A 27,598-nucleotide genomic window follows, 5' to 3' on the forward strand; every position below is an offset into this window, starting at 1 on the left:
CACATGCCATCCAGCAGCAAAGAGTGACAAACACACATTTGAATTCATTGGTAGTCAGGAATTATCAGATTTGTTGCATGCGAGATTTTTTAATTAACAATATTATGATGGGGGACAGAGTTGATGCACTGACAAATAAGATTTGCACCAAAGGAAACGGTGAAAGTTCAGTTAAAAGTTAATAAAAAAATGTGTTCAATAATTTTTGTAAGATCAAACAGATAGTCGTGGACAATTACAGGAGTTGGTATTCATATATCTCAAGTGCAGAAAAAAGGTCACAAGTTAAGCTATTTGAAAAAAATAAGTTATAACCATGGGAAGGCAAGAGAGGTGGGGTGGTAGGAGGAAACAGTGTGGGATGTGTGACATGCCATTGTGGGGACTTGTAATCTAAGCATGCATTAAATTAAAAAAACCTCATTACTTAAAACAATTATCAAATTAAATTACAATAAACTCACTGTTTTTGAAAGCGTTAAAAAAATTGTGTACCAGCTAAGATAAATTGATAAATTTTAAACCCATTTATAAAACCAGAAGAATCTAGAGATAAATCATTTCTAAGTTGGGAAACTCATACTTGTTAGATCTGGACCCCAGTGAGATCCATGTGTTTCCATAGCTTAAGAATCACTTTCCAGGTAAGCACATCTCTGTGATGCATGATATGATCGAGTGGTTTGTTGAGAAGACAACAGGAGTTCTTCCTGACAAGGATTAGTATTGGGACATTAATAACCAAGGTATAGTATTGCTCCGTCAAATGACAGGATTTTTATATCATCCTTTGTACCTTACACACAAAAAAATAGACCACACATGAGCATGTCCTACTGAAGTATGAGCATGATATATTTTAATGTTGTATTTTGCTGTATATTTCACGAGTACACATTTACCCGAGTCTACATTCCGATATAGTAGTTTTTTCTATCACTAAAGGTTGTATATACTCATTCCCCACAAGTCACCACCACCCTCACCAATGTCGAAAGCACAATTCGCATTGGTCTCTCTCTGCTAGGGCCACCCTATGGCATCAACACAATCTTCACAGTGGTAGACAGCTATTTGATATGTTTCAATGGCATTGAGTTGCAGAAGCAGATCCACAACACTACAATACCAATATCTCGACAAGACTGATCCGGTTCCAGCAGATGTAGGAATTCTGTTTTGAACGTTGCCATCCTCCTCGGAATGCTGGTGTATTCTCGGGGCAGTGAACTACACCAACCATGTCACCATGCACACCACGTTCAGACTGGTCGTGCGAGTAATGTCTACTTGTCTAGCATAATGCTACACCGTATTCCCAGAAGCGGATAGATTATTTTTGTTCCACCAGCATCACAACACCTGGGTGGTAGTGCACGCATGTGGGAGTTTTATTGTAGAAGAGGCGAGGTTGATGGTGATGGAGAGGAAAAGCACTTTCCACTTTCCATGATGATGCTAAGAAAGAGTCAAGCTGACTGACTAAGTGCTGTATAAGGACAATATCAGTGGGGGAAATGCCCCAGGTGTACCTGGTCAGCTGCCTTGTTGAAGTACTAATGCAGGCTCTCTTGTTATGCATTGAGCAGGCCAGGCAAAGAGCAATACATATCCAGGTATGGCCGTGGTACAGAATATTCAGTATAGTGCTCCAATAGACAAAGATATATTTTGTACGTATTTTCAGGAACTTTCCCAAGCTTTGAAAGATGTCAAAATAAATGTATTTCATTATCTTGTGAATGTTATTAATTTCACCAGAGGCATGCTCCTACGCAGCTTTTGAAAGTGCTATTATTAGAAGGCAAAGAGCATGTACTGCTGTTAGCCATGAGCCTAAGCCTTTCAGCTCCCAAAGGGCTGATGCCTGCCTAGTCATGTGCAGAACACAGGAGAGAATTGCATTTCAGGCAGGAAGGGGCCTGCTTGTGTAGCTCTAGGGTGCCACAAAATGTTTTATACAGTCGAGTTCAAATTTACTCTATCCAATATTTAGTTTTGGAATGCTAAAACATGTTTGTAAAATATATGCATGAAGTTAAAGTCCTGCAAAAAATGTGCAATGAGGTGGCAGCTCGTGGAGATTTGCAGCCCCTAAGCGAGTAGTGGAAATGTGGCATTCCCATGGTAGAGTCAGTCACTGCACAGGATGACCACTGTCGAAGTCCTACAAAACTATACTATTTGATATAGGAGCCTCCCCTATTTGGGAATTAATGTGAGCAGAAAAAACTAATTCTTTACATGGTCCCCTAAAAGTGTAAAACACTTAGTGTATCAATATTTCAAAGCTGTAATTCCCTGCTTTGAAGATATTTTTCTTTGCTCCATAAAACCACGAATTGACAGAACTTTCCTTAATTTTCACCCGAATGTTATTTTCTTGCAAGTGATTCTAAAGCATGAAGAATTGAATGGAAGCTGGGTCTAAATATGGTTATCTCCTAATTCTCTCATTTCTTTAGCTATATGTGTATTTTGAATACAGAATTTCCCAAATATTCAGTAAACGCACAAATCTAAACAAGTCTTTTTATCATCAGAGCTGAAAATAAGAAAATTAAGTGCAAACACAGAAATGTATTAATGGTAGGAACCTCCTGGTTACACCAGCCCACAGGGGATTATTGTGTCTGTCCGTCCTGCTGGGTGGGGAGGGAGAGGAGGGGCTGGGTGGGGGGGTGGGGTGGGGCTGGGTGGGGAGGGGCTGGTCACCCCGTGGTGCCCTTATAAAACTCAACGTTTAACCTACTCACGCCGGCTTTTGCCCGCCCTCACAGTCGGGCATATTTGCGGAATACACCATGCCGCCGTTGACCCTGGCCATTGAAAGAGCAACCCAACGTTCCTACCAGCTCCCTCCGCAGGAATGTATTATTGTTTTGGACTGTCGTTGCTGACTGGGCTGACATCAACTTGCTACACTTGAGAACCTCCTCATGTCAACGCAATGCACTGGCATGATATTAGCTGCCCGAAGACACCCAGGAGTGGATGGAACTATAGTGCTGTATGTTGCACAGCATATAATTATCAAGAGCTTAGAACAAATAATGCAGTTTATATTACTCACCTCACTATTACATGAAGTCTCCTTGTCAACATGCTTGGACCACTGCACTATGGACTCGGTGACCTCCATTCAATTCCTCACCACGGCTAACATCAATGGGCAGGAACTTCCGTACGGATCTTGGTCCCAGTCCCTACCCTTTAACCAACCGGTACTGACCAGCATAAGATATGGTTTAACAGCCCCCATGGATGACTTGGTGTGGGGGGCACCTTCACGCAAGAGTGGATCTATCAAAGGGCTGATTATTATAACATACAATTGGCACATTTTTCAGGGCTTATACATTATATTTCCCAGGTATGGACAAGAACACTGACTGAAGTGATAAGTACAGTAGTTCAGTAACATTATCTTCAAGGGACATTTTTTTTCCAGGACAATTTTTAAGCAATGTGATGCTACCACTGGCGGAGCCAGTGGGTGGGGGGGGGGGGTGGCACGTGCCCCCTCAATAATCCGATCAAAATCCCTAATTTCGATCAGATCATTGAGGTTTACTAATACTCTTTGGTTCTTTCGGTAGAGTCACGTAGATATAAAAATAGCTAATAGATCACGACGTTTCAATAGCAACACAAGCCATCGTCTTCAGGTGAAACAATACAGCAGGCGGACTGCTGAGGCAGGAGGAAATGTAGCGACAGAGCTACTGCAACAAAAGGTTATATACGTTTGTGGTGGGTACAACCCAAGGGTAAGTGGGCGGGGGCTAGGGATGGAATTTGCAAGTAAATGTAAGGCTGGCAAACGTAAGGCTAGTAAACGTCAGCTAGTGAAATTTACAGAGGGAAGGTGATAGAGAGAGAAAAAAAAGATATCAAACTTAGCAAACTTACAAATGTAATGCAACTCAGAGAGTCGGCCAACACTACACCTGGTTGATCAACGTCCTTCCAAAGACTGATAAATAGCGCAACTGCATTATTAGTAGTAAATCAGCATTTTGCGACCCCCACTGACATTGTGTAGCATATTATTATGTGCCAGGGACTCTATGAGATGATAGGACAATAGTCCATAATTGGCAATAAGTAACGGCAAAGCAGTTATAAGTGACTCACAGAAATGTGCGCAGTTGCGTATACAGTACACGATTTCCCTGAAGGCATTCACCTTCAGCGAGCGCGATGCCGATCACACACGGTTCGAATTCGACCCTCGATCGATGGCTGTACCATGGCCGCACACTCGTCGAATAAAAAGCAAGGGACAAGTCCTTACTTACTAACAACTCCTGGCTCCGCCATTGGATGCTACACTACTAGCAGTGACAACTGCGCTTCAACAATAGCGCAACTGCATTACAATTGCATCATAACTTAAGGGAAAAAAAACGAACACCCACCTCGTCCTCAACTTGCTCTTCTGTTTCCTCAGCAGCCTCTGGAACATCGGGCTCTTTGACTGCTTGTGGTTCCCCTTGCGAGGTCGCACCCTGAGCTTCACATGCCATCCCCTGCGAGCTTTGCTCTTCCCTGGGTGGCTGTTGAGGCTCGGTTTGTTTGCCATGGGAGGCAGCACTCCGGGAATAATCTGACAGCAACAATGAATCATCCTGCAACACACATCATGCTGTAAGGAGCTTGAACATGCAGATAATAATAATGATGTCCTTAGCGTATGGAGGAAACCATTGCTAACTGTCAAGACTCCTTTTCAGGAGGGTCCTGCTTAGAATATTTGCACATTTTTTTGTTTTAGCAAATGCAAGAAAACTGGACTACAGGGGTAAAAATAATTTACTGGAGGACCCTGATGAGGCTTCAAATTCACACCATATGATAAGCAACCATAATTGCTGTACTGCCAACTCCTAATGCATATAATGCCATATGAAATAAACACGTGTATCATACATGTTAAGTGTCTCTTACATTCAACAAAAGTGACTGAATCCCAATTTTACCACCAATTTAAGATGGCAGAGAAAGTACCAAAGATAACAAGAAATTCAGACAGAAAAAACCCGAGGTGAACAAAAGTGAAGCTGTGCTATCAGTTAATCCATCATGCAGATTCTGCATTGGCTTTGCCAGCCAATTACTTTTCAGGACTGATATGTGCATGTGGGATGAAACTAAACTGCCCAGAGAACTTATGCATACAAGGAAATAGTAATGGTCCACCCGGATACGTTCGTGAATCCACTTGCTGCACCGCCACCATCAAACTACCTCGCAGCCCAGTAAATCTGAGAGATACAAAGTACTATAATGCCCACAGTCGATCGCCGCAAAATTTTATGAAAAAATTGCTTGTTTTACAGGTGGCGTCTTCCTTGAAATTAAACTGTACCTGAAAGTCATCATCGAGGGGTTCGTCAATCTCCAGGTCCAGCACTGCGTCGTCCCCGTACGTGTCCAGCTCGTCATCGTGCCGCGCGGCCCTGGATTCTCCCGCATCCCAGCTCCCCTGCTGCTCATGACCGGAGTCCCCGAAGTTTTTTCCCCCCTCCGGCTGCTGAAGGTAGCTCTGATGGGCCTCCCGCGCACCGCCTCCGTCTCCAGCCCCGCTTTGCCGAGGAGGCTGTGCCGACGAGCTCGGGGCCAGTGAGAGGCCTCCGCTGCAATGCACGTGGATTTGGGTTTCATTTAGACAATGTGGTACAGTGCATCAATTCTACATGTAAATCTGTTGCGGAATTAAAATATTGTGCAAGATAGCATGCCACACACTTCAATTTTGTCGTTCCTGTTTTGTAACAGCAGCACATTGAGCCATTGTAGTCAATCGTAGCACACATTCATTACGACTGCAACACAGGCTAGGACATTTCAAGACCCCATTGCCCAATACAGTATCTTTAGTGGGTTTTTTCTTTCACAATTTACTTCAGATGTATGCATGTTGAACTTATTTCGCACCGTACGAAGCCAACCATGCTAATCTTATGTGATGAGAAAATCGATTAAGAATTTCACAGAGCAAAATGCGCAATGTCAGAGAATGGCTGAAAATTTGTGTTGCACAGAACTTTTGAAAAGTTATTTTAAGTGGCCTCTATCATTTATACATTTCCACATGTATTTCCTGAAGTCCCCTAACAAAGAAACCTCTGTGAACAGGATTTCCAATGGTTATAAACTAATGTTGTTCATTAATACAATGAACCATTTTCAGATTTATGAGGGATGCTGCCGTACTGTAATGGCGAGCACAATGGAGCCCAGTTCAATCTCACGGCAAAGATTCAAATAATGAGAACATTTCTTAAATCCACACCCCCTCTGTCCACCAAGCAGTAAAAATTTAGACACCAGTTAGTCGATCAGCAGGTCAGGTAGTGGGATAAAGTGTGGGTACTTTCACCTCCTTTAAGACATCTTGTCCGGAGGCCTAAATAACCTCCAGACGTGGTTCTCCCCCAGGAACACTCTGCCAGCAGTTGCTGAGCAAACATTTGTAAGGCTGCACGTTTACCTTATATCATTATATTGTGGAAACAATAATTCCCAAACCAATAATGTAAAAAAATTGCTAAAAACTAAACTAAAACCAGACTCAACCAATTAAACAAATGATAAACATTTCCAAGCTAAATCTAAAACTGATGGCACTGTGGCAACCCTTTATAAAACATTGGTCATGTGCCCACATACTACTCCCATCCCTGTTTGGCTACTAATGAAAATGTATACTGATACCAACATAAGTTACATGTACTTTCTCCAATGGTGCGTTTGCAGTTTTGAGTATTGCTGAATAATCATCAGTATAAGTGCATAATCATACATATCTTTAAGCAATGATGTGGAAGGTGTGCCTCGTAAATAAGGGATTTTGTTTCTGTAGTAGGGTAGTAATCTTTACTGCGATTAGCATCTATAATACGAGTAAACACAACTGGCATGTAACATGATTAATCGGTTAAAACTTTCCTTTATAAAACGTATGGCTCAATGAGGCTGTGCCCAGCTCTAGGGCTACAAAGCAAGGTGGTCTACAATCAAGCTATATAAGTGTAGGACGCAAAAACTGGCACATTTGGGCGCCACGGTGGCGAGTATTGATCACTCTTGTTCAGTGCTCACTCTTCTCATTTCAGAGTTCAGGAAAGCAAACCTAGGTAAATGGTATTCTATTAGTCTCCATGAAATACCGGCTTAACGAGAGACAGCGTCCCGTAGCACAGCTGTCTCCATGCAGGACTAATTGGCGCGGTCGCAAGACGAATGTGAGAACAATTTCTTCCCAGTTCCTCGCCTCTTCCTTTGTGTGGTGCCATCCCCTGAGTCTCCCAGTGGCGTGGACACCCCGCCTATTTTAATTATGGCCAATCCCTTCCTCAATTTACATGCACTTGTTCAGGCCCATTACCAAAACAATGGTTTCTCCGCTTCCTGGACTACATGATAAAATTGTAATTAGAAAGCCATTCATTGGCATGCATCAATGCGACAATGGTGGGAGCACCCCATTCATCACCACTGCTGACTTGCTATATTCATCAGCAGCCAGAAGGGACCAAGGCTGTAAAACCCAGTTGGTCCCCAAACAGCCCCCTCCATATTCATGTGCAGGCTTTGCGGACACTCATTTTATACCACAGGTTTGACCATTCAGGTTAAAACATTGTGTATACTACTGTGTATACTCCAACTTCAAGTATGCCAAATTTACAAAACTGATATTTCTTTCTTAATTTAGTAAATTTCACCATGACCACAATAAATATGGATAATACCATTAAATCTAAATATTCTCCAACATGTCTTGCAAAAGCATTGCATTTAACACAACTTACTTGATCTGCTTTATATCATGGAACACTGCCAACATAAACGTTTAAATAATTAATAATACTGCTTTATATAATCTCAATTATTAAACGGTTTGAACATAAGTCACCGCCGCAGGAATCATTGGCAGATGAGTGGCAGCAGGCAGTAACCGGGCCACACGCACTCAACATAATGATCTCCATTTTTTTAAATATTCCTATATATCTAGAAAATAAGCCCAAAATATTCAACAATATTTTTATCACCATTTTTACTCGACCAGCAATTGTGGAAGACCCACATTTAAGTGGAGTAAGGACATCGAACTGAATGTGTGAAAGAAATAAGTTAATCTGTCCATGCATTTACCTATGATGTACTTCTAAAGAAAAAGCCCTGTGGCTTCAATCTGACATTCCTATATATCTCATTCAAACTTTATGAGTTAGGAATACGTCCAAATCTTACACGTTTGCGGTTGAGAGTTCAAGAGGATTGCCCAAAGCTTCACACTTCTGAAAGCACCCAAAAATCTTGATTATCCACTCACATAAATCAATCATCCTTTCAACAAGTGTTTAAGGTCATAATAATTTAATACACATTTAATAAAATTTGCAGCCCACCTTTCCAGGCATATCCACTATTTTCATGGGGTGGAGGGAAGGTCATCGGCAGTGCTTAATTTCCCTAAACTTTTGTTAGCAAGATCTCAATAGGATCATTGCAACTCAGCTTAGGCCTTTGACAATGAAAATGTTACAGTGCCAAACATATAATATTGGTAGTGCTGCATGCGACTGGTCCCCATAATGGGAATACAATATAACATTTCGAGCCCATTTGGGCAGAGGCACGATGATCAAATTATTTTATCACAATAATATTCCAATAAAATTGGGAGAGAATGTTTTGTGCCTCACATGAGATGAAGTTCCCCTTCTAAACTCTTGCAATGAGCATTATATCACCCTTTCGAAGAGAATTCCATAAAAATATAAAAATCACACAAGTACTTATGAACTACTACTGATGAAGTTCTTTCATTTGGCCTGATCATCAACACTTGGGCCACACATTAAAATTATATAACACTCAGACCTGTAATATGTACAATTTAGTGACAAACAAATTCTATATCCTCTTTCAAACAAATGTTTACAAGTGGAGGCCACCCAGACAGCCTGCCTAACTCTGGACAAATTTGTATTCTAATATAGTGAGTTAGTGAAAAGGGTTCATAAGTTTAACACAGGTGACAACCAGTGTGACAGGTAATGTACAAAGAGTTGTTATATCCTCTTGGAATTTTTCTTATTTCAGATAAACATGTTTTCACTCAGTATGAAAATAAACGGTAGTCCCCTAGACATACATTGTGGAGGGAAATGCCACTGTACATGGTAAAAAGTAAAAACATTGCAAAACATGATAACTTTGACCTTCCATGACTTAAAATGTTTATGTTTCACTTTATCTAAAAGATGGACCTGGTTCTGCATGTTCTGGCACAATTTACATGCCAGTACTGCTCTGGCACACACTTCTATGAAAATGCGTACCACAATAAAGCATCCGTATTATTTATCCTGCCAATCCTTTCAAAGACATTGGGATGTTAAATGCCTCCAGATACAAAGCTATGGGTGTTGTAAATATGGCTTGACACCCAAGATGCCTTCCTTTGTGGAAGGCTGATTTGTACGCAGTCCACTGGAGTAAATGTTTTATACTGATACTTTGTCTTTATGCCCTAAGCATAAACGAATTGGCAACTACTCTTAAATTGATCACATTTAGTTTCATTTTTGTGACTATTATTACACAATTTGTCAATTATGGCTATGTTTAATGATCCCACACCTCAAAAGGATGTCCCCCTCTTGTGCCTTAACATCCCTTCCATATGTATAACCTACTGAATTTTCCCGCATATGCATATAACCCGCAGACGCATATACCCAGCAAAAATAGCGTTTTGTGTAAAACTAATTTCAGATAGCCCGCACCTCCATATACCCCGCATGCATTCATATATTTAACGTCGTTAATTCCATCATATTAATACGAAGTTTACATTTGTAATACATTCCACTATCAATTGTTAACATTAAAATCATAACGTGCACAAAGAAAACTAACTAACTGGAAACGAGTGAACTTAAAACAGTAAATAAGTAACAAAAGTAAATATCCAATAAATAAGTAACACATAACTGGTAAGTAAGCGTACTGTTAGGCTTATCACATGACCGGTAGTTACCCCTGTACAGTTTTAACACTGGTAGATTGCGCACTGCCCAGACAATAGCGGCACTACGGTAACGCCATTGCCTCCCCCCCAACCCCCCACCTCTCCCCCTAGCTCTCCCGTCACCGGTAAACAAAGTGTGCCCACTTCAAACAATGTCGTTTAATTGTACAAACAATTTGAATAACTTAAAACGTGATAACACGTGCAATTTTAGTGTGAGTGGTTTATTCAGCAGTGCTTTAGTCAAAGGTAAGTGTTGCATAGTGGATAGTCCTAGTTATGACATGTCACACGTGTAAAATATTTTTGGGATAGCCCACACCTCCACATACCCCACAGAGTCTGGTTTTGTTTGTAAAACGTGGTATACCCTGCGGGTTATATGCGGGGAAAATACGGTACTTCTCTAGTTTAAAACAAGTTTTAGAAAATACATTTTAATTTAGATCCACTCTAAGCATGGGTGGGTTTCTAGTAGTGTCTTCCTATACATCTCTCTTGCATCAGAGCTGACTGTTGACCAAAACTGACTTACATACTGAAATGGACAATTCATTGATTGGATGAACCACAATAGATAGGTGGCTTCCTGTTATGGTTCAGGACTTTAATCAGAATTAACTGCAATTTTAAAGTGTGCAAAGCAATATGTTAATCCCTTTTTCAAACCCAGAGAAATTAGGCCAAATCAATTCCCATTCAAGGTTTGAATTTTCAAATTTCCCATTGCGAGCAAAACTTTTGGCAAAAAGCAATATAGTACTAGAAGTAATCACTAATTAAGAAATTTTATGTAAAATACTTCATTTACATTCATGCCAAAGCAAACAGATAACTTCAAACGATCTAAGGACTACTTATCTTACCTGCGAATGCTATTACCTATAACTTCTCAACCAACATCGATAATTAGTGGAGATTTACCACATTTAATTGTAGTTTTCACAACAAGCTCGCAGTTCAGACACAAAAGTTATCCAAACCAGGTAAAAAGACCCATCAAGAGATAACCATAAGAAAGATATGTTTTCATACCTTTGACAACCCATAGTATTGTATGTTGCAAGCATACAAGAGGTAAAATTGGTATCATTGTATGCATGCATGTTCATGCTTGCAACTAAAAGTGTATTTACACTAACTCCTCACCTTCTCACTTACTTCACCACACATGGGCAGAACAAACGCTTTAAACCGCTGATAGTGATGAGCAAAAACGTGCGGTCGTACCCGTGCCATGGGCTGCCTGTACTTGGAAACTTCTTCAAAAGTCGAAACCGTATTGCTTATTTAATGAAAGATAAACCTGAGTACCAAAGGCTATTTATCTTAACAAAGCGCAAATCAAGTTTGTAAAGCAGCCAAGGGGTTTGGTGTGCAACAAGAAAGCTGGACTCGAGTAAGCCAAAATTCAGGCTAAGTTAGAAAGGTGACACAAAAATGAATAAAACAAAGAGAAATAAGATCCAAAAAAATTAATGAAAATACACATTTCTAAATAATCCACGGAGCACTATTTACACTTAATTAAGTTCTGCGTGTTGACATACGGCATTCTGCTGTCCTGCATGCATGAATCACATCGTCTGCCGGTGAGGATGTGAGCACTGTCTTAATTATTTGTAACTGTGATTTAAGTGCAATGTTAAAATTATGGAACTATTTGCATACTCTTTGGTTCTTTCGGTAAAGTAACGTAGGTAGAAAAATAAACAAATAATCTCGGCGTTTCAATCGTTATGAGGTGGAAAGATACAGCAGTAGAACTGCTGAACAGGAAAGGGCTGCTGGAACAAGAGGTTATATATAGGTTTGAGGTGGATGTCACCCAAGGGTAAGTAGGCGAGGTCAGAGATGGAAAGGAGTCCCGTCGCCGCACGCACGCACAACAGGTGCGTTAAAGGGAGAGATTGGCATGTCAATTTAAACGAGTTGAATGGGAAGATAGCATGTCTGTGTCAGAGGACCGGGCATAGCGCCACCTCGTGGGCAACACAAGCAGCTTCGTTGGCTGCTGCAGTGATAGGCCAGCGCATGAACGCAAGAAAACCACCGTAACTGTGGCTGTGCCAGTGAGACATACAGCCTATTAAACAGCGAGAGCTACCGTTACATCGAGGCAAAAGGGAGCAGCGGTGGCTATGTTAGTGAGCCCTTAATCCGTTAATGTAAAGACATTTAACAAGGTGATGTAATTCAGTCGGAAATAACTGCTAAACAACGGCAGGAAGGATGGAAACATCACAGCAAGTTATTACTTTACCTGGTTAATAACATCCTTCCAATGATTGCTCAGTTTGTATCCATCTTCTCGGTTGAAACTGTGTTTATATATCTGGATGGCATCATGGACAAATCTTTGATGGTAGCCCAAAGGTTTGCAGAGTACCTTGGTCTCGAAAAAAGCAATATCGTGTGAACCCATCGCGTTAAAAGAGTGATCAGCCACGGCAGAGGTATTGGTTCTGTCGTGTTTAAAATCTGCATTATGTTCGCGAACACGGTCCGAGACATGTCGTTTCGTTTCCCCGATGTAACTGCTACCGCAGACACAACTTAGTCTGTAGACACCAGGGTATTTCGTGTCAGGAATCACATCGTTCACAGTTGGGATCAAATCACGGATTTTGTGTACTGTGTTGAATCGAACCAGGATCTTGTCTTTGTTCAAGATTTTGGAAATCTTTTTAGTAACACCTGCTATGTATGGCAAGGTGATGGTTTTGATTGGGTCCTCAGATGGTTCTCTCCCAATGGTTGGGGATACAGCTTTGCGGATTGTGCGGTATGAATATCCATTCATCTTGAGGGCTTGGTGTACGTGCTCCAGCTCACTGGCTAGGTGTTGAATTTCGCTGTCACCCCTAAACACCTCACCCCTAAACACATCCCAGTGGATGATATCATTGCCCAGGTCGACGTAGCCCTCAAAGGTTTGGGGCACATCCCGGCAGACGTGGCAAGATCTGAAATCGCTATCCTCAAAAACGTTAAAAAACCAATCAGTAACATCAGCAAGGACGAGCGGTTTGAACTCACTCAATTAAAAAAGAGATATTGTCATCCTCTCAGCCGACAAGGGCAATGCCACTGTCACCATGGATAAAACCACACATAACAACAAAATTCAGTACCTTCTTAATGATGGCAATTATACCAAAATCAACAGAGATCCTACCATCCGCCTGGCCACAAAAACCAACAATATCACCAATTCAACTTCCCTAATCGAACCGATCAAACAGCTCTCTCTAAAACCTTCGGCTGCCTAGACCACCCAGATATTCTGGCCTTCCAAAATCCATAAAGAAGGTACTCCACTCCATTCCATCGTATCCACCATTAACTCACCCACCTACAAACTGACCCGATTTCTGTCCGAGACCCTGCTTCCATTCACGGGCCAGACCACGTCAGCTGTACTTAACTCAGCTCACTTGGTTGCTCTAATCAAGGACATCTCACGGTCTCCAGATGATTTGCTTGTCAGTTTTGATGTAGTCTCTCTGTTCACCAAGGTACCTGTGCCTGACACCATTGCAATCATTGAAGACTTGCTCCAACAGGGACTGAATCCGGATATACCAAGTTTGGTAAGGCACCAATACTTACGTAGAGGAGTAATTGGCGACGTGACGTCATACGCGCAGTGAGGCGCGATGACGTCATGTCACGGGGGATACTTAAGGGACCCCCCCCCCCCCGTGACGAAAGCGGGGTCATTGTGGGAGCCAGGGATGGTGAGCGGCTGAAGGGGAGCCGAAGAGACAGCCATGGGTAGGGCTCATAAAAGTCTGCAAGAGCCGCCTAGGGGTGAGTGAAGTGCTGCTCTCCTCGGTCGGGCAGTGTTGGTTGAGCCTCGGGTCCCGACGTGAGTGAGCCCTAGAGGTAGCCGAATTAGGGATCAAGAGAGCCAGAGGTCCGAGTGAAGGACCAAGTATAGGGACACCTATCTCTAGTGTGGAGTGTTACCCTGTGTTTAATAAACCGGCGTAAGCCCTTATCAGAAAATCTGCCTCCGAGTCGTCGTGCATCACACAACACTTACTTCACCTGGACTGGTACATTCCACAAACAAAATGAAAGTACCCCTATGGGTTCTCTCTTGTCGCCAGTGATAGCGATTGTTTTCATGGAGAAATTTTAAACTGATACCATCCTGACATCCACACGGCAGAACCAATACCTCTGCCATGGCTGATCACTCTTTTAACGCGGTGGGTTCACACGATATTGTTTTTCCCGAGACCAAGGTACTCTGCAAACCTTCGGGCATCCATCAAGATTTGTTCATGAACCCATCCAAAAAAACAGACACAATTTCAACCGAGAAGATGGATACAAACTGAGCAATCATTGGAAGGATGTTATTAACCAGGTAAAGTCATAACTTGCTGTGATGTTTCCATCCTTCCTGCCGTTGTTTAGCAGTTATTTCCGACTGAATTACATCACCTTGTTAAATGTCTTTACATTAACAGATTAAGGGCTCACTAACATAGCCACCGCTGCTCCCTTTTGCCTCGATGTAACGGTAGCTCTCGCTGTTTAATAGGCTGTATGTCTCACTGGCACAGCCACAGTTACGGTGGTTCTCTTGCGTTGATACGCTGGCCTATCACTGTGCAGCAGCCAAAGCCGCTGCTTGCGTTGCCCATGAGGTGGTGCTATGCCCGGTCCTCTGACACAGACATGCTATCTTCCCATTCAACTCGTTTACATCGACATGCCAATCTCTCCCATTAACGCAGCTGCTGTGCGTGCATGCGGCGACGTTACTCGTGTACGACTACGGGGCTCATTTACATTAAACTCGTTTACATTAACATGCAAATCTCTCCCTTTAACGCAGCTGCTGTGCGTGCGGCGACGGGCTCATTTCCATATCTGACCCCACCTACTTACCCTTGGGTGACACCCACCTCAAACCTATATATAACCTCTTGTTGCAGCAACCCTTTCATGTTCAGCAGTTCTACTGCTGTATCTTTCCCCATGATGACGATTGCTTGTGCTGCGATCGAAACGTCGTCATTTATTATTTATTTTTCTACCTACGTGACTTACCAAAAGAACCAAAGAGTATGGATTCCTGCAGTCACGAAAATTCCATATCAAGATTTAACTATTTGCAGTCTGCTGCACATTCCCCATAACAGCAAAGGCTCTCCTCCCAATCAATAGCTTCCAGAGGCTTTTTTATATGAACAAAAAAACAAATAGCTGTTATTTTACACAAGTCTCTAAGGTGAGTGTCTCTCTGTGGGTGTTCAACACAAAGCTGAGCTTCAATGAGGTCATTGCTGTCAAGAATGCTGCACGTGTTAATGCATCTACTCCACAAGGTGGATGGGGAAAGTAGCCAGATTCATCCAGTGCATTATAAATTGTATAGCAGACAAAGACATATAAATGGAAAAAGTATTAACCACCTGTTGACAGTCTTATAAAAAAACAATAGAAATGTATTATATTAAAAAAGCGAATTACTTAAGAAGGCTGCCCAGTTGGGCTAAATATAAATGATAAATGTTAAGTTATGTGCCAGTTCAGTGGGAAAATTAAAATATTGTTGGAGGGATACAATTGGAAAACATCAGAGTATATAAACCCTGGGCAATTGTTGAGCAGATAGATAAAAATGACAAGATTAAAGAGGCAAGTGAGATCAGGAATGAGTGGTTCTGTAAATGTTTATTTGATAATTAAAAGCAATATAGCAATGTTAAGAAGTATCATCAATGCATATTTCATGCCATGACATAAACATAAAAAATCTGGAATTAGATAACAAGCAAAATGCATGATGTAAGAACAATTTAAATTTAGAGACATTGATATTTGGTTAAGCAAGAAATACTTACATGATCATCACCAGAATCCTTTCATAAACAGACCACTCAAAAGACTCGCAATATTCACCTTCCTACCCAACATAGCAACCTCCTTATCCAAACATTCATGTCAGCCTCCACACCCACCATCCTTTTATTCTGTTTTTCTAAACTAGAGTGCCTAATTAAGCAACTGCATGAGCGACATGCACAAGGCCATACTGAACCTGCTCGGCTGCACACCACTTATCATCAGTCACTACCATGTTTTGACCGAGGTAAAAGTTTACAGGCCATGCATAACTCATCTCCTCCAAGTTTGCCACACTTACCTCCTGTGCCATGCACCACCAAAAGACACGTTCTTACCGAGGTGAAAGGCCACACACTGTACAAAGTTCATCTCCAATATATTCTGCCTCTAATTAATTTAAATATGGAAAAAAAACTAAATTTTTAAGAAATACTGCCTGGTAAATGGACATTCACAGCTCCTACAACAAACATGTCAGAACTGCATGTGGTGTCATTTAAAGTTTTTCTATAGTACGAGGATTTTCGGCTATGAAAAAGAGGCACATTATAAAATAAAATAAATTAGTGATATAATCCCCCAATGTAATCTTTATAATGAGATTATGCAAGAACAAATTTAACATTATGTGAAAATCCTCATTGAAAGAAGTCATCTTGTGATAAGCAATACAGGATTACAGTATTGTATTAAGAGTGACAGCCAGATAAGAAACAAAGTCTGTAAATGTTAATCTCAGGATTTTGGAAGGCACCCATGACCTCCAAGGGTACATTTAAGATAGTTAAATATGTCATATTTCCCTGTACTGCACCACTAAGGAAGCAGGGTCGGGAGTGACTATGCTTACATAATCATGCATAGAGGATTTCATATGGCCTACAGAAGGCAAAAGCGGTATGTTGCCTACATATCCAGAGTTTTCTCTGGGTGTCTGGTTTATCTACAAAAAAACACAAGGTTCAGCTATTTTTATAAAATATTGCGGCTAGGTTTAAATAAAAAATTCTCCTCAACCAATAAATCTGCATTGTTTGGGATTTGATTTGATAATTTTTTTAAAATATTCATATTCTTTGGGTCTTTCGATAAAGCCACTTAGATAGAAAAATAAAAAAAATATCACGACGTTTCGATCGCAACACAAGGTGAACAAATATAGCGGGAGAGCTGCTGAGGCAGGATGTTATAAAGGTTTGAGATGGGTGTAGCTCAAGGGTCATAAGCGAAGTGGGCGGGGCTAGATGAAATTTGCATGTAAATGTAAGATCGGAGAGCTGAGCTACCTCCACGACGACGAAGCTATGGAGGTGGCAGCCCTTGTATTGTGAGAGATTAGCATCACAATATAAGAGAAACGAAAACCACCGCCACATCGAGGAAAACGAGCACGGTGGCTGTGTTAGTGAGACATTTAGCCTGTTAATTTAACTCACTTTTTTTCAACACACCCTAAACAAATGAAATAATTTCGATTTAAATATTTCGTGACTGCAAGGATTCATATTCTTGGTTCAAGCAAATGAAATCATAATTTCATGTTTAACATGAGTAAACAATGTATTTTATGTGCTAGTAATCTGGAGTACCTGGCGTAAACACACAAACCCTCAATTACACTTAAATGTCCATACAAATATACAACACCTAGCTTTATGTCCTGCCTTCTATTGGCATAATGAAGCATAATTGATCAGTGTTAATTTATTTCAACACCCTAAACAAATGAAATAATCGGTGTAATTTAAATTAACTTTCGATCACATTCAATGCTGTTTGTAACTCTCATATAATCTGAACTGACGAATCAAATGTTTTTATATTGAGACCTAGTTATTTCCATGAAAAGATCAACGACCTGTTCAAATATTGCACAAGTGCTCTCAATGTCTCCTACTCTACATGCTGTCGAGTGTCTGCAAGACGTGAATCTTCTACCCAACAAAACTAAAACCATTGTCATTCAGCCTAACATTAGAATGTAACTCTTAATTCTGATTAAGTGATTATCCAAAAGAGAGATCGCCACTGCCATAGTGAAGTGTAATGTCCGCCAATTTAGCAGCACCGACAACGAACACTGTTCCATACTCAATTCATCAGAAAATTACTCTTTACTTGAAAGTGACCAAGACCAGCACAATAATAACACTGCAGTAAAAATGAACACCACAGAAATACCAAGAGTACATGAATGGACAACACAGCATTAAATGATTTTAAGGTGGTGAAAACGACTCACCCCTTGAACTCAGCATCTTCATCACTCTCCAGCAGCAGGTCTTCATTGAGCTCCTCATCATTACTTCCCAGTAATCCTGCTGGGCCCTGAAACAAAAAACATACGAGATGGCGTTTTGTGAAAATTGTGCATTTACGAAATTATTCTTCATTCAACACGGAGATAGGATGTGACTTTGCGTTCGTACAGAATACACTCGAAATTATGTGGGCAAACATTCCATGTACCACATGTAATGCGGTTTCTATGAAGAGAGAAACATAAAAAAGTATTGTATCTCTATGTATATTTTTAAGAAATCAAGTCTTATTTCAGGTCTTCAGTTTATAACAATCCACATATGACATTTAAATGACACTATGAATCCGCTTACAACGTATAAACTTGATTTACAATGCATCTTTTGACATGATTTCAAACACATTTTTCCGATGCGACTTGGATTTTTACCTATTAAACCCTGTGAAATATGGCTGATAAAAGGAAAAACACACCGGAAAGTGATGTTTTAACCATTCATACTATCTATGGGAAAATAGAGTCCGATTTACGACGGGGTTTCCAGGAACAGATTGTCATAAAAGCAGGGACTACCTGTAATGCTATTTTTTTTTCTTGAACAAAGCTGCAATCTGGTGTCTAACAAAGTAGAATACATAGCCAAGGTAAATGTATGTAAGACAGAAGGTGTGTGCGCTTTTTGGGTTGTTTATTCGATTAACGGGTACTCACATTAGTATTAAATGTCTCTTCATCGCTCAATAGTTCATCACTGAAAACACAACGCAGACTATTAGCCTTCAAAACATCGCATGCCACATATGTTATGATAGTCAAAAGTAGACATGCTAAATAAAACAAACCAAAGTGAAAAAAATCATTGTTTTATTTCCAACCCAAACTGCTGTGTCTACAGTTAAGCGCAATAACCAAAACTTGCCAATTGTCACCATGCACCCAGCATAATAAACTCACAGCTGGAGCTCTAACCCATTGGCAGTCCTCAAAGACACTCACCTATCCCAGTCATCGGTTGCCCGCCTCCTACGCAGGCGTTGCGAACCAGGCTTCTCCAATTCAAAGTCTTCAGCCGACATCCCTGAAACACGGGGTTAAAGAAATAATTTCAAACAACTGACACGTGTGGTACTTTAGTCATGCCAACTTGTCAGGTAGGACATTTTACTCAATTGCAAAGTTGCAAACTGTCTGGTCGATTTAAACCATCGACCCTTTGTAATTGATCCAATTAGAATACAAACGCCCTGCATTTTGCCACTGAACAACATGTGCAAACAAGTGCAGAGTATAATAACAAAAAAAACAACCGACAAAGCGTGTTGAGACCTTATCGCAGCAAACTGATAAAAAGCCAGAGATCATCAGTGAGTCTTTAGACTTTCATGATGGTTCTGCATTGTGATGTTTAACATTCCAAGTTCAGGAAGATAGAAACAAAATCCATTGTACTTTCAACTCCTCGCAGCCCAAGCATACAACACCTGGTATTCCAAGGCGGTCTCGCTTTCAAGTACTATTCCAAGTATGAAATCTGAAAATCGGTTTTATTCAGGTTGATTTGGTACTAGGCGAATGAGTACTAGTACTTGGTTTGGCAAATTGGTTATGTCCTCCGAATATATTGATCTCTGCCCAGAACTGTAATTTAGATGACTGGCTCAGGATTGCCATCTTAAGTGAGCAATGGGTCCATTACTCATGAGCAGGTAGACACTTTCAAGTATGAATTGAAGGCAAAAAATAATAATGTCCTTTATCGGGAGTAATTCGCTTAATATTATTTTCTGGCTACACTCTTCGTGGTTACTTTCATTTATGGAGAAAGCTGGAGATCACAAAAAAACCCATACAACCAAAAATGTGCAGGAAAGTCTAATACCATTCACTAACCACGTTATAGCCCTGGAGGAATAATGTTATTGTTATACGTGGCTATTTGGATAATTAGCCTACCCTACCTTGAAAGTGTGGATTATAAGCATGCAACACAACAACCAAGTTACTTTGGAATCATACAGTAATGGAGAACTGTAAATAGGAAATAATGACCAAAGAATCGTACGCTTAATCACACTAATCTGTTTATAAATAATCTACACTGCATTAAAACCATGGAAACATGACATGACTGCTTTTAAACAAAACGGTGAAAATATAGACGTTTGCTCATGTATTCAAAAGCCCTGAAAGCACTGGGAACATGTATGTTAACATTTTCTAGTCCAGTAGCTTGAAACTTAGTTGTAGGAGTCTGGCATATTGGTTTCTGATTGCAACAGGACAAGGATCTCCTGAAACTAAGTTTCAATTGACGATGTGGCTGTGTTAACAATCTGGGCAGCAATTGGAGAGCTGAATAAGCAGGTGACAAAACATCACGGTTTAAGTAGGGCTACGTGTATAATGTGATGTTCTATAATTGCTATTGCTAGAGCTAGAAACAAGAAATAAAAACAATCCACTCGAATGCTTGAGAGAAAAAACCAATGAAGAAGCCCCCGTGACAGAATGGCAGAAATTAGTGAAGGGGTGGGCCAAGAGACGGGCGCCAGTAGCTGTCCTATAGCCTCACCGCGAGGTGTAGAAAATAGCGATGCTGACATGTTATTTTACGATATTACTGTATTTCAATCCGTTTTACGTGAATACCGTGCAGATGCATTGAGGGCAAGGCATTTCATTCAAAATGCCTACAGTATGGGACTACCAATTAACCACAAGTGCGTCTTCATAGCCACTCTGCCAATGTGTCTCTCTACTCAAAAAGGCAATAAATGGGGGTGTCACCTATCTAACCTCTTGGAAGGCCATGAGCTGTTGGCGAATAATTCTATGTTCCCATGGCAAGGGGTGGTTGACGGGAAAATAAAAATGTGCATACAGTATTTGGTGCTTCAACAGCAAGCGCATGATCACGTCTGGTGCCAATCCTACAATGTAGCACTGAAATAATAACACCTCAATACTTTGAAATAGTACGCATTGTAACATTTTTTTTGTAACGCCTTAATTTTGGCCCTTTGGCCAAATAAACCGGGATGTGCCCGGCCTCGTCACTTTTCGTAAGCCAAGCAGAATTGAACCTAGGAGACTCGGACGCGCAAACAATGTGTCAAAAGGGCTCGCATGGTTACGTGGTGGGCCGGAGGGAAGTGCACCGAAATACAATGTTGTGCAGTACTTCAATGCTCCCGCGTTTATCCATCACACCGTGTGTCAGCGTGAAGTCCCACAACCAAAATCCAGCAGGGGATTTAAGGATATGTGCAGGTTTATAATTTAAGAATATATTCAAATATAACACTGCAACATTCTAAAACAATAGCACGTTATTATTGCAAACACCTGGCAGGGCCAGTCTCGCTAGACAATGGCAACATTTCTTCCAAGCACCTCCCCAGCTGTTCACATAAACGTGCCATCTAAAATGAATACCGTAAAAGCCCCCTTTTGTGAAGCCAAGTGTTTCATTTTTTAAACAAGTACAATTACCTCGCCCAGTTTCGTTCTAAGTCGCCGCGCGGTCGCTGTTCCCGCACGCCACAGAGCTAGGCCGAGCCCTCGTGTTCGCCTAGAAGCACCGCGGGGATTGCGGAGCCCGAGCCGGCAGGAGCGGCCAGGAGTGAAGGGGTGCGGGCCCAACGGGGTAGGCCCAACCTAATGGGCCGCGGGCTGTGTTCGACGACAAATTGTGTCGCATGGCATTCTAAGTAAAAAAAAGAAAAACACGAGCAGCCGAAGCGAATACTGTCGCCTAGGTATCTCTGGTAACTAAGTAAAATTTACTTGTATACGACGGTTGTGGAGAAGATGGCGGCGAGGTTACATGCGAAGGGGGGGGGGGTGCAGAGCATTGTGGGTAGAGCCGGTCGCCGGAGCAGGAGCCCCGCCCCTCAATCTAACCCCGCCCCAACTATTCTCAAGCCCCGCCTCCTCCAGCATTAGCTCCTCCTACTCCCTTCATCGCCCCACCCCGCCGCTTGTTCTGGGGCAACTGTCGCCCCACGCCCATCAATGGGTTGTTCTCACCCTCTACCCCCACCTCTGTCTAGACCACGCCCTTTATCCCCAACCCCCCACCCCCTTCCCCCGCCCACAATGCTCCGCCTCTATCCCAATCGATTCGATTCGACATCTTGACAAGTCGATTCGTTATGCTCACCATGCGTGCATCGAATCGACCATGTGGGAATCAACGCAATTAGATCGGTTCAATTAAAATAAAACGTAGGGTAGCCGATCTTATGCGCCGTATTGGTTTTTTGGGGTGAGGGTTTAGGTTTATTTTGGTGTAACCAGGTCCCCGTGGGTTTTGCCCGTGCCAAAATAGAAACCTAAACATAGGGGCCGTCCATAAATGACGTCACACATCTAGGGGGGGGAGGGGGTCAGACATTTGTGACGATGTGTGACGAGGGGGGGGGGGTTTGAGAAATATGACGTTACATCAAAATGCGCAACCTTAAATAAATATAAACAATAGAATTGTTATAACAACACTGATTTTGATTAATTTTCATTATTAACTATTTGATTATTTAAATTTACTAATGTCACCTTTTATTTATTCCATGAAAGAGCATTTTGCTTCTCCATGGGATAATGGAGAAGCATACATTTTGTAAATGTTTTGAATTATTGTTATTAAACATTTTGATTTTAATGATTCTACCAAGGCTTTTCATTCTGTGGTATGAATATGTGATTGTTAAAATTGTACTCTCCATTTTGCTTCGTTCTACTACAAAGTTTCAAGTATTTTTTCATAGTTATAATTACTTTTAATATTTTATAATTATAAGAGAATTTCTATCTAATATTCTGAACATCTGTAGTTTTAGTTATACGCTGAATATTTTCTAGTGAATTTTATGCTAAATTTCAGCTTTCCAACGCCTCCTTTTTAATAAATGTTTTCTCCTACAACATCAGAGTGCAGCGCCACATTAAATACGCATTACAATGACAATAGTTTAAAGTTATTTGAAGCATGTTTTATTTTCAAAATGGAAATATGGTTGGGGGGGGCAGAGCTTTGTGACGTGATATTTGAGGGGGTCTGACTATTTGTGACGCCGTGTGACGAGGGGGGGGGGGGGGTCAAAAATCGGCCAAAATCGCGTGACGTCATTTATGGACGGCCCCATAGTAGTCATGCCAAATTTCGTGTAATTTACCCTCCCCTTCAAACGCGTATTCCACTATAACCTCCACTCACGGCCCACCCAACCTCGTAAATTGCACCTCAAATTATTGGTAAAATCACCTCCTGTTCAACCCAGATACATCCGTAACCCATGTCCTATGTATGTGTATATTGGTCGCGAAAGCCTACGGGTTAAACTATGTATGCTGAACTTCTTTCGCACTGGATCCAACTGTGGTATTCGGCGGTGCGGGGAAATCGGAGGTGCTTAGGCACAAGGCAGCGGATCACCAGGGTGTCACTCGCTCACAAAATATTGAGCGCTGGCTCCAGCATCGGTCTCCGAAATCATCTGAAAATCCTTGGCATCATCTCGTCCTCAACACCATCTCAAGGCCCTCCTTGTAGCACATCCCGCCCAACGTTGACTGCAGCCACAGCAAGTGTACTCTGGCTTGCGGCATCATCCTTGCTGAGACATCAGAAAAAACACCTCAACAAACTTAAACGGTTCAAAAAGAACCCGCTTTTCCATTAAATGCTATTTGTGCTTCGTTTGTTGTCCTTCCCCCGCACCTCCGATTAGCACGGTTGGCTACGAACAGTGCGAAAAAAAGCTCAACATAGATACATTAAATGTGACTTTCTAGCTTTCAAGGCTTAGCTAAAAAAAATCCACTGCCTCTCCATCAAATTCATGATCCAGTGTAAAATCGCCATCCTGTGTCATCGAGCAGTAATCACAAGGTCTTGCGCTATACCTCCTCCATCATGGTCACTCCACTGACCGCAGCAAACTGCCGCAAAACCCTGCGGCGAACGTCTAACAACCAGAACCAGGACCGTTGCACTCTCTCCCATGTACCTGCACACAGGCGGCAGCATCCCAAATCGTCATCCACCGTCAAGCAGCAACTCAAGGCTCTCTCACCCGTACAGGCTCTCACTCGTTCGTGTTGGCATGCGAGGGACTTTGAGCTCTTGACTCCGCGCGTCCGTTTTTTCGATTGAACGTGGCGCCCGATGCGCGAAATATGCGTGCGTTATAAATTGTGTTTATTTTTTATGCAACGACATATTTGTTAACGTGACAAATCTAGTCGGATGGTGGAGGGTTATTGACAAGAAAGTTGGCACAGCATTGCTTGGCCTAACCCAAAGGCAAATATGGATGGATATAACTTGTTGCTTTACGCTAAGGGAGCAGGTTAAATGGCTTTAAAATGAACATACCGACGCACCTAAAAACACTTTACTCGACATGTACTATTTGTTATTGTCGGTGACGAACGAAAAGCTACAAGAAAAGCTGAATAGTGCACAAAGGTGCGTGGAGAGATGCCCGCTTAGAATTACACTGAGAGGCATAAAGAGCTCACGGATTAGAGAACACGCGCAAGTGAATTCATCATCCAATGTTTGAAGCAAAGTGGGTTTGGGCATCACACGTCGCTAGGAGGGATCATGACCGAAGGTTGGGAATTCAAATCTTGGTTGGTGGTTGGCTCTCTGGGGTCAAAATCAGCACCACTTTGTGGGAAATCAAAAGTAGTTGGCCTATGGAGACACTTTCCCCTTGCCATAGTAACGTGGCATTTCCACTCCTGGTTCATGCATTTAAACAGGAGATGAGCACTGCCTAAATGTAAATTTTGATGATATCACTTTCACTTTTTTGAGCCAAGAAAATGGAATGCATCCCAGCAGATGTCCTCCGAGGAGACTGAGCAATTAAATCAGTTCATTTAGCGGTGCAAGGTGGATTATTGCAGTTTTTTTTAATGGATTATTACATTGTTGACTTAAAGCCTTCATCCAGCAGTGGATAAACCATGACAACACGTGCAATAAAATATATTAAAACACTAGAGCCTATTTACGTTTATAAAAAAAACCCATATAATCTCATTCATACCAGAATTTTAAATGAGAATTGGCTACCAAAATTGGCATTATTTGGACGAGCTCGGAAATTTTCATATAAATTGCGTAAATTTGTTTTGCAAAATGCGTTCGGTTTTAGGACAACGCACATTGAATTGGTTCCATTGTTTGCTTGGGGTCATTGCCAGTAATTTGTTGCGTTAGCAGGTGTGGTGACATGGAGGAGATATTTACAAATTATGTTATTTAAACACGAATTCATATTAGTATGGTAATATTCCTTTGCAATGAAAATTAATTGCAATTATGATGTGATAACTGTATTATGCATGATCATCATTCGGCGGCTCATACATTTTGCATTTATGCTGATAGTAAAAAAAAAGACATGGATTTAACATTTTGGGCAAATATTTTTTTAAACGCATATTTTGGACAGCAGGTATTCTAAGCATTTTAAGAATATGGGGTTATGTCAAAATATTTTGTCTTAATTCGTTCATTCAGTAATAGTAAAACCCCATTTTAACCCGATAGTCCATGCACCAGGACCAGATATTTTATTTGTTGGTACCACCTAAGTTGGCATAACGTTAGAGGCTCACATTTCTGTATATGACCAAGAACAATGAATTACGTGATAACCGTTTCACATGAGTGGGTTATTCAATAATTAACTCTTATCAGCCACGTAAATAAATCGGTATGATTAAAGTTATGACGGTTGGCTACGTACCGTGCCAAACAAGTTCAACATACATACGTAACGATTTATGCTTTGGCCCATAGACTACTCGAGGCTTGGGGCAAGTGTTGTTCGTGAACATCTATTATGGCCAGCACAGCACACATGGAAACTACTTTACAATGTACACTATTCTGCTTTGTCTCCCCACTCCTGTTATAAATGTTTAGGTTGAATTGACCGAGAGCAGGTTGAGTATAGGTTCAGATACCACGTGCTCATGGTGTTGTGCATGGTCAGGAATCAAACCGGATTGTCGGGGACTGGCGCGGGGCAGTGTGTTGAACACCACTGCTTCTGAACTGCAACACAACTCGATTATCTTCTTCATTGTCGCTTGGTGAGAAGCTGATCAGCAACGTTCCTCGATTCAAGTCGAGATTGGTGAGTGAAACAGTAGCCTGGTAAATGCCTGAAATCCTGCCGGCGAATTATTGAAGCCGGCAATGGACTGACTATAGGTTGTCCGTGGCTTGAGATCGGAGACCGGAGTCACATTCAGAAATGAACTTTGAACCGACATAGGAGATGACCACATCTACCGTGCGATGTTCTGATATAGCACAAGACAGACTATCGTTATTAATTTATTTGACACAATGGTGCACCCATTTATAGAAAAGCTGAATTTCCACATTTACATTTCAGAGACCAATCCGTACATAATGTCTCACAAATACTGATTTTATCAAGCACCGAGGGTGATTGGCTGATCTATAATAAGCAAAACATGGTATACGTGGCAAAGTATATTTTATATTCCTGGGAGCTGTATACCTTTTTCACTTGGAGTCCATTATTTTGTGTACGTTAACTCAAAAATATGCCGATGCAGCATCAGCGGCAGGAAAAAAAACCCTTAGCACAGGATACAGCCCCATAATGGTGAGGCACAGACAGCCAGTTTCATGAGCATTCAGCCTTCCCAGCGTCATCCCAGGCGGAGGAGAATGGGGCGGCATCAGAGCGGAACGAGCCCTGGGCGGCCGCACTGACCCTGAGCTTGGGCAGAATGGCCTCACGACAGCCGTCCATAATGGTGGTGTGAACAGCGGGGGCCCAGGGCATTATGTCCCTATTTAGATTGGCGACCTGAGCCCCGAAAGGATCGGTCTGGGGAATAAAACGGCAATAGAAAAACGCCGGGTGCTGCAGACAGATGAATTCTATTGAGTACATTTTAGCTCGTGGAACTTTTGCAGGAAATCGTAGAAGGTTTAGCCACCTAATTTAATTATGGACGTATGTAGATTGTTCTCGTGGGACCCAACCAATGTCTGTCGCACAAACATGTGCGCAACATCCTTGTTGGGTGGTGGTGGCGGTGGTAGTGGTGGTGGCGACGGTGGTGGTGGCCCATGACTCAAAGTGTCCCCTTGCTCAAACAAACATTCTCGTAGCACGCATCTCCACTTGCAGCCACAAAGCCAGCCATGGAATTGTCACATTCCTATCATCATCCGTGATCACTCCACTGCTGGATGAAGATATTCCCAAACCTTGTCAATCTCTCACAGTCCTACGAAGTTTAAATCCAATTATGGGAGCTGCATGTACACGCGCTACCTTTCATCACGAAATCTCTGCGGAGAGCGTCCCCTCAGGTGCATTCCTCCCCTTGGCTGCCACTCTGACAGCAGT

General features: G+C 41.8%; 1 protein-coding gene across 1 annotated transcript in view; it reads right to left on the minus strand.

Moving 5' to 3' along the window:
- LOC133344917 (RNA-binding protein 33-like) overlaps positions 1-22,034 on the minus strand; it is a 56,874-nt gene extending 34,840 nt beyond the window's left edge. The window contains 6 exon segments of the mRNA XM_061555253.1: positions 4,422-4,631; positions 5,372-5,639; positions 18,162-18,247; positions 18,894-18,933; positions 19,179-19,260; positions 21,969-22,034. Of these exon segments, the coding sequence (XP_061411237.1) occupies positions 4,422-4,631; positions 5,372-5,639; positions 18,162-18,247; positions 18,894-18,933; positions 19,179-19,258 (684 nt within the window). The 5' untranslated portion in view covers positions 19,259-19,260; positions 21,969-22,034.
- Positions 22,035-27,598: the final 5,564 nt, after the last annotated feature.

This window comes from Lethenteron reissneri, chromosome 20, assembly GCF_015708825.2.
Source record: "Lethenteron reissneri isolate LAM-NWPU_2019-01 chromosome 20, ASM1570882v1, whole genome shotgun sequence".
In the NCBI taxonomy this organism is placed as follows: domain Eukaryota; kingdom Metazoa; phylum Chordata; class Hyperoartia; order Petromyzontiformes; family Petromyzontidae; genus Lethenteron; species Lethenteron reissneri.